The sequence below is a fragment of the Choristoneura fumiferana genome, chromosome 3 (assembly GCF_025370935.1).
Source record: "Choristoneura fumiferana chromosome 3, NRCan_CFum_1, whole genome shotgun sequence".
Lineage (NCBI taxonomy): Eukaryota > Metazoa > Arthropoda > Insecta > Lepidoptera > Tortricidae > Choristoneura > Choristoneura fumiferana.
The window spans coordinates 20,933,109-20,942,100 of NC_133474.1; the positions used below are offsets into that span (position 1 = coordinate 20,933,109).

The 8,992-nt window shown below is 38.1% G+C and overlaps 1 protein-coding gene across 1 annotated transcript; it reads left to right on the top strand.

The window, feature by feature from the left end:
- Window positions 1-254: 254 nt before the first annotated feature.
- Window positions 255-8,981, top strand: LOC141426903 (phosphatidylglycerophosphatase and protein-tyrosine phosphatase 1-like). The gene is made up of 4 exons (XM_074086151.1): window positions 255-299; window positions 5,770-5,873; window positions 6,785-6,914; window positions 8,731-8,981. Exons 1-4 carry the CDS (start codon window positions 255-257, stop codon window positions 8,851-8,853), a joined length of 402 nt encoding a protein of 133 aa, XP_073942252.1. The 3' UTR covers window positions 8,854-8,981.
- The last annotated feature ends 11 nt before the right edge of the window (window positions 8,982-8,992 follow it).

An 8,992-nucleotide genomic window follows, 5' to 3' on the forward strand; every position in this document is an offset into this window, starting at 1 on the left:
TTATTATATACCTTAAATTTTATAATCCAACATCTGTCATTTCAGTGGGAATAAACTATTTGAATCCTTAATCTACAAGTGATCATAACATCAAAAATATTTAAAAATTACCCACTGAAATGACAGATGTTGGATTTCAAAACTTAAGGCGCCTTAGCGCTAATTTAAAGCTATTAAGTATCATAAACGCATCCTAAGGAGTAACCTTTGAATGTTTCAGCTTAAAGAAGAGGAGAATTTCAAGGAGTGTGTCAATGAATGAGACATATGAGCTCAAGATATTTTCAAATGATGCTGAGGTAAGCCCATAGCAGGACAATAGGTACATAGATGTCAATGTAGACAATAGATATATTTGTTATGGGATATAGACCATGCCATGATTAGAAATAAATATCATGTCTTTAGACAATGGACATCAATGAGGGCTATCGCGTAATGAATTCGCCACTAGAGCGCTAGTGTAGCGTGAGGTCTCCGAAATGTCAAATCTCATAGATTTTGGGTAAGCTACCCGGGTTTATTTGTAATTAAAATATTTTTGTGAATATTTTGCATTATCTGAAATTAATTATGACAAATATGCTTTCCGGGGCAATGAATGTCTGTTTTGTGACAGTTTTGTCTTTCAGAAACCTTTGTCCTCCCTTTTTTCCGACCATAACGGGGACTATGCAACACTGTGGCATGCTCGATATTTTTTGGTACGGTTTTAAGGTGTATTAAATATGATTTTAATCTAAACTTTGTTTTCACGCCCGTAATAACAGACTCTGAAAGCCACACTTTAAAACCTCACGCAACAGTGCGCCATCTAGTGAGACAAAAAACGATAGCCCTCATTGACCCAGTCCCAAACTAGGCATAGCTTGTACAGTCAGCAACAAATATATGAATACAGCCAGTGTCAAAAACATGTACACAGGACTTTATTGCTTGAACATTAAGGTTGTGTGTACATATTTTTTGCACTTTGGCTGTATTCATAATCTTTATTGCTGACTATACCATGGCCTGGGTACTAGGCAACAGATATACTATATTGTTTGATATGTATGTATATCCAGGGTAGACCATGATTTCATTAGATATTGAGTTCCCCATGTATTAAATAAATAAAACCATTTATTTCAGGCAACTTGGCCCATACAATTAATACCTTACAGACTAACATACATATAATCAATAATATTTAAAACTAATTTAAAACTAGTTAGGTGACAAAACGGCGTGACCCTGTTGAGTCACCGCATTTATCTGCGGCAGGTTGATGCAGTTGCATTCATCATAATCAAGGGCAGACTATTGGGTCTCCTTACTTAACGGCGCGAAATTTAGCCAGCCAAAAAAACGCTTGTGTCCACGCAATAACAACTTCCTGGGAAAGCATTCCCAGTACAGTACAACTTAAGAATCTTTAAAAAACGACCCTATCAGACTCTCAAAAGACCGCCAACGCACCAGTGTTCCCCGCGTAGTTCCTTTCCTTTCATACTAATAATTCTCGTTTTTAGGGTTCAAAGTCAAAGTCAAAATATCTTTATTCAATTTAGGCTATAACAAGCACTTATGAATGTCAAAAAAAAAACTACCACCGGTTCGGAAAAACCTCTGTTGAGAAGAATCCGACTCAACAAGGTATGATTTTTTTAAACAGATTTAAAATATTCCATACATGTTCCCATGTTCCGTACCTAAAGGGTGCCAACTGAACCCTATTACTGAGACTCTGCTGTCTGTCCGTCCGTCTGTCACAGGGCTCTATCTCTTGAGTCCTAATAGTTCAGACAATTGAAATTTTCACAGATTATGTATTACTGTGGCCGCTATAACAACAAATACTAAAAACATAATAAAATAAATGTTTAAGGGGGCTCCCATACATCAAACTTGATTTTTTTGCCATTTTATTGCTAATGTCTAATGTTGTATAGATAATGGTACGGAACCCTTCGTGCGCGAGTCGGACTCACATTTGGCCGGGTTTTGTATTAAATAAATAAATAAATATCATGGGACACTTCACACCAATTGACCTAGTCCCAAACTAAGCAAAGCTTGTACTATGGATACTAGGCAACGGATAAACATACTTATATAGATAAATACATACTTAAAAACATATTGAACATCCAAGACCAGAGAACAAACATTTGTATTATTCATACAAATATCTGCCCCGGCCGGGAATCGAACCCGGGACCTCAAGCTTTGTAGTCAGGTTCTCTAACCACTAGGCCATCCGGTCGTCCAAAAGAACGCTGTCTTTACTACCAAAAGAACTACTGCAAATGCCCTCCAACTATCTCCATACCAATATCATCTTAATCGGTTCACAGATTTAGAGCATGAAGAGGTAACAGACAGAAAGACAAAGTTATTTCTCATTTATAATATTAGTGAAGACGGTGCATTGCATACCGATTCTGCGTTGAGGTTAAAGCAATGACGCATCAATAGTAGATTGTGCACTGTGCAGGAGTCCCCACAATTTGCTTACTTTGAATTGTAATTTCCTGTATTTTGATGAGTAATTTGCGATTAAAACCCTTTTCCTTATTGTATTATAGGCACAAATCTCTTTGTGTTTAGTTCAGAATATTACTAGTTTTAAACAAAATCATATAAAACTATATGTATACATACATATAACTTAACGACACGGATAAACAAAGCGTAGGAACAAGAAACTCGAAATTTAGCAGACATAAACTTACAATTAACTTAATTGTATGGAATTCACAGTGGATGCAAGGCCCTTCCAACCGAGGCAACTGGAAGGTCTATGTCCAACAGTGGACGTCCTATGGCTGATATGATGATGATGATGAAGAAACCTTGATTAGAGATGTACTACATACTAGGTTTTTTTGTATATTCATCCCAGCCTAAATTAAAACTATTAATTGGACGAAATTTTTGATTGTGTAATCTACAGATTAACTAAAGTTAGGTTTATTTTATAAAAATCCTGTCAAGTTGTCAATTTCTGGAAAAAAACGTTATATTATCAGTAACCATTTTCAAACTTCGCGTAATTTTAGCACCCATTTTATTACAGACATTAGAATAAAATTAAACAAATGATTATTTCATGGTTGGTTCACGGAAACATAAAAAGTTCGGTAATTAAAAATGCTATTTAAATTTTCGTGATGCCATGATTTAAATTACTAATTAAACGGCCAACTCACGAACTGTTTTAGCTTTTAGGTAAATGTCATTATTTAATATTTAATTTTCTACATGTAACCTAAACTTCTCAGCTAAAATTTAGTTGAAAAACTGAAAGCAAATTACAGAGCTCTGTAATTTCAAAGTTCGATGTCTCCAAAATGGCTAAACCGATTGTAATGACACTTCTAAGAACAACAAAGAAACTCGCTTTGCGTAAAAAGCCGCATTGATATGGGTCCATCGGTTTGAGAGCTACAATGCCACAGACAGACGGACATAAAACTTATAACACCCCCCTTTTTGTGCCAGGGGTTAAAAATAGACAGAGACATCACAGAATGAATCTTCCTTTTTCTGCCGTATCTTTGACACAAAAAAAGTAGGTGTTTTTGGTTTGAGTTATTTTAATATTTTGTCATTTCGGTCATTGGTTGGTATTTGAAGGAATTATGCATTTCAATCTTTAGATATTTAGAGAATATAACGTTTTAAGTCAAAGTCGTAATGAATTTCGTTCATTTTAAGATTGAGACAATTTGACATTTAGGTATTATGAGCCCATGGTAATCTGAAAATTAGGGGTATTAGTGAATAAGGTATTATGAAATTAAGTGGTTTTAAGCCCAAAGCAACAATAGTCGTGTTCACATATTGACTAGACTTTACTACGGTGATCGATCAATCGTGTGTAACTCGTTTGGATTGTGACCCGCAATGTATTGCTACTGGCACGATTTTACTGGAATAATCTGAACCGGGCATTAGTCAAGACTTTAATTCTTTAGCCACCATGGAACCTTTTCAAAGGAAAAGAAATTCCTTGATCGTACCAAAAACGTATACCTATATCAGGTAGTGGGGAAATACGGGCCCCAAATCTATACGTTTATTTTCGTTCCTATCTTTTCCGTATCATGGGCTGCATTTTCTGGCGTAAATATAGTTCAAGGGTCACGTACAGACGAGTATTGTGCTCTAAATATATTTGTGTCAGTTTTTCTGATGAAAGAATCTTTTGTTATGATAAATAGTGCGCGTTGTCAGATCTTTTCACAAAGGGATTGTTAAATTAAATATAAATACGTGCAATTATGCGTGTAGCTATAAGCTTGTTTTTCAAAGGTTAAGTTTTAGGAAGGACATTGAGGGTTTCCTTAACTAAATGTTCAGCTAATGTATTTTTTTATCAACTCGCAGCGAGCAGACTATACAGATACAGGTGATGCGGAAACCGTCAGCAGGACCAACCCTACCGGATTCAGTTAGTTAAAGCTACTGTTACACATGCTCGTTAGTAGCACGAGAGCATGCTACTATAAAGCAAATACTACCTACTAGCATGTGTGAACAGGATATGCTACTATCGAGCATGCTTTTTAGTGGCATGCTCTCTAATAGCAGGGCCTGCTATTAGAGAGCATGCTAGTTGATGCGGGGGCGGAAGGGGGAAAGGGAATAAGCAAGTGTGAACGCGTTTGCTTAATGAGCATGCTTACATTGGTAGTGCCACGAGAGTTGCAAGCAAAAAAAAGTCACTAATAGTGAATTGTTATAAATAAATTAATTTATTAGTTACCGTTAAATTTGCGAAAAGCCGTAACGGACACAGAGTTGCAGCCGTAGGTCGTGGATTTTGAGATTATGTGGCCTGAAAGCCGTAGAACACGGTAATTGCCGTGGCAACACTGACTTTGAACTGGCAGAGAGCATGCTATCAAAAAGCATGTGTTTCGGTGTGTTTGTTTTGAGCATGCTTATCTAGGAGCATACTTAAACTAGCATGCATATTGCTAGCAAATGTAAACAGTCCATGAGCATGCTCATAAGCATATTAAGCATGCTTATTAGCATGCTAGTAACGAGCATGTGTAACAGTAGCTTTAGGCTGGCTACTATAGTGTATACCTAGTGTCACCAGAGTTGAGGTCACGCGCACAAGAACAAGAACACGTCATGTAATGACAGCGGGATTTTGACATTTACTCATTTAATTCATTCTCCTTTTATACAATCAGTTCTTTATGTAGCTGTGTGTAACCATTCACTTCAACTCTAGATAGATTTTTTTTTAATGTTACGAACCATAGTATTAAATTATTTACTAGGAGTATAGTCACTCTGCAATTAAAAGTGTAGGGGTTTTGCTGAAATATATTATGATTGTGAACAATCCATTATCAATTACTGAGGGTAGTGTTGGTCCTGCGGGGCTACTACGAAATTCGAAAATGGAAGTTCGTGTCGTTCCGTCCCTCTGACGCTTATACTATTTAATACGAGAGAGAGAGACGGTACGATAAAAACTTCGAATTCCGGAGTAGGCCCTCTACTCACGTCTCCCGAATCACTGGATGTATTGAATAATGTTTTGCCATCGTATTTTGTTAGTTAAGTCCGCACTTATCTTGCTATCTCAACTAGCTTACAGAAGTTTACTGAAGCTAATTAGATAGCAAGATAAATAAGAACTTATCGGGAAAATACGATGGAAAAACGTTGCTCACTGGATTTGTGCCTATGTAGGGAGTTCTCTAGAAACTCTAGATGTTTTACGTCGATGATATTGTAATGGGAGATGTATTGTTAATGCAGAAATGGCGCGAGCACGGGGTGGAATTCCTGCAGCTGGCGACGACGGACATCTTCGAGTCTCCCGACCAGGACAAGCTGTATGAGGGAGTCCGGTTCATCAACAGGTACACTCGAACTACCATAATTTAATGGGAGGGCAGACCGATACAACCTAACAATTGATAGAATCCTGATTAAGAAAATAATATTCTATTTAGTCTATCAGTTAAATTATCATCATCATTATCATATCAAAATCATCCCAGTCTATATACGTCCCACTGCAGGGCACAGGACTCCTCTCAGGATGAGAGGGCTTGGGTCGTAGTTCCTACGCGGGCCCTGTGCGGACAGTGGGCAGTGTTGTGGTCAGTTAAATCATCAAGTATTGGACGTATTGGTCGGATTTTTGTTGATCCCATTGTTTTCATCCTTGACCGACCCTCGCCACGGGCTGTATGTATGTAATGTAATATGTATGGAGCTCTTAAATAATTTAACTCAATAGAAAACCGGAAAATAAAACGAATGACGAAAAATCATCAATATCTGTTGAAAAATAAGCAAGAATGCGCGAGTGAAGTTTGCATGCCATCTCTTTCTAGAAAAATAAAATTTAGTAGGTATGTGAACTTTCTATGGCTGTCGTAGCATATGACGTCAGAGTCTATGACGGATTTATCTCTGTTTCTAATTAATTGTCAATTAAAACGTCCATGTCTGAGGACCCGTGTTTGTTTTTTAATCTTTTACAGCCAAGTGCGAGTCGGACTATACAACGTTAAATTAGACATTAGCAAATAAATGGGAGCTCCTTTTAATTTTTATTTTATTCTGTTTTTATTATTTGTTGTTATAGCGGCAACAGAAATACATAATCTGTGAAAATTTCAACTGTCTAGCTATCACGGTTCATGAGATACAGTCTGGTGACAGACGGACGGACAGCGGAGTCTTAGTAATTTTGTCCTTTGGGTACGGAACCCTAAAAAATGTTTGCATACTTAGGTATTCTCTACTGTATTGTTGTCAACAGGTTTCTGCCAGTGGACAGCAAGATCAAAGCGATCGCGGAGTCAGGCGGGCGCTCGCAGGGCTCCGTGTACGTGCACTGTAAGGCGGGGCGCACGCGCAGCGCCACGCTCGTCGGCTGCTACCTCATGATGGTCAGTTGTCAGTTGGCACCATTCAACGAGGGTTGTTACAGAGAAATATCGCTAGATGGCGTCACTATCGTGAGGTCCGTTTGACGTTTGAAATTTGCTTGCGATTGGCTCATTTAGTCAGGCGCGGATCCAGCCCTCAAAAAAGGTTGTGGTCACAGCCACCCAAAAATCGGCCAAGTGCGAGTCGGAGTGCAAACTCGCTCATTAACAGTCATGACTCATGAACGACTTTTGAAAGTGTGTCGTTACTAGACTATTTGGGTTGTGGGCATGCTCATCGTGCCCACAACGATGGATCCGCCCTTTTTTAATGGCTTTCACTCTTGCCGTGATAGCAAGACGTATTTTGCCAATGTCGGCGTAGAGACATTACACACGTGAGGAGAATGTTCGGTTTATGAAATTTTGATCTTGGGGAAGGAACAGACAGGGACCTAAAACAAATAACATATGTTATGGAGATTTACTGTCATTTGGTGCAAATGGAAAATGGACAACTCGAAATTATACGTCAAAGCAGGAAAATTTCAATTTGACATACATCAACAAGGAAAATTTTCCATTCTGAATATCGTCGAAAATGGAACCTTGTCCTATAGTAAATTTGATGTATGCCGAAAAAAAACGACCACGTGGATTTACGTACACTGAAAAATATGCCGAATTGCAAATACGTTTCATCCGAAATCATTTGTTTTAGACTTGATTTAGACAACATTCACTTATTGCTTATTTAATTTTGCTCCTAATTTATAATGGACAATATTCCATTTGAGTTTAATTAATTTACAACAAAAATAAGTTTGGATGTAAGTAAATATTTTTCAGCAAAATTACATTTTGACAAATTTCACGTTCGTTTATATTCATTTTGGTTCAAATTCAAAATGGTCAATTCAAATGGACGATTTTCCATTTGCACCAAATGACAGTAAATCGTTGTGGACGGCACAAAGACTTTAGTTATTTAACCAATCACGAGCAAACATCAAACGGTTCTCACGATACTAACGCCATCTAGCGATATTTCGCCTCTGTGAATACCCTCATTCATCATCATCATCCCAGCCTATATACGTCCCACGGCTGGGCACAGGCTTCTCAGAATTAGAGTGTCTGGGCCGTAGTTCCCACACGAGCCCAGTGCGGATTAGGAACTCCACACACACCACTGAATCCATATCCCTGTATTTTTATTATTATTATTATTTTTTGTATATTTTTTTTCTTTAATTGTATAATATAGTTTTTAAGTATTTTATTTGTAATTATATTATTATGAAAAAATGACTTTCTGCCAAGTTTCTTGCGGCTTATTCTTCTTGGCAATGATGGTCTTTCCGAAAGCGCTGGTAGTTTAAAAAAATTACGTGTAAAAGTGCCCATTGCGGCTTATTTACTGAATAAATCATTTGAATTTGAATTTTTGAATTTGAATTGCTTCGCAGGTTATGCAGGTTTCCTCAAGATGTTTTCCTTGACCGTAAAGCAAGTGATAAATTTCGGTACGAGCCCGGGTTTTGAACCCACCTGCTTGAGAGGCAGTTGAGAGGCCATAGATCAAATCACTAGGCCATCACGACTTTTTTTCAAACCACTAAGGCACACATACCAAGCATAGATAAGAACACCGCAGGAAACTTGCTTTTACGTAAATGAAATCGCATCGGAATCGGTTCATCGGTTACCTCAGAATTCTGACATTGATGAATAGATTTTAAAAAAATTACGTAGTTAAGTAGACTTCTGCTCCCCAACAGAACTCATTATCTCCTTTTTATTTTCACTGTCAATAAAATGTGTCATTTTTCCTCAGAAAAACGGCTGGTCTCCCTCCGAAGCTGTGGATTACATGCGGAACCGTCGGCCCCACATCTTACTGCACACGAAACAGTGGGAGGCGCTCCATATATTCCACAAGAGACACGTGCACGCGTAGGGTAGGCCTTAGTCCCAATGGCAAAGACTCGCTGCCCGTGGTGCCATAAGTCACACGCTAAAGACATGTTTCACATGAGGGCCATCCATAAAGTACGTCACACCAATTTTGCACATTTTTAGGACCCCCCCCCCCCTTC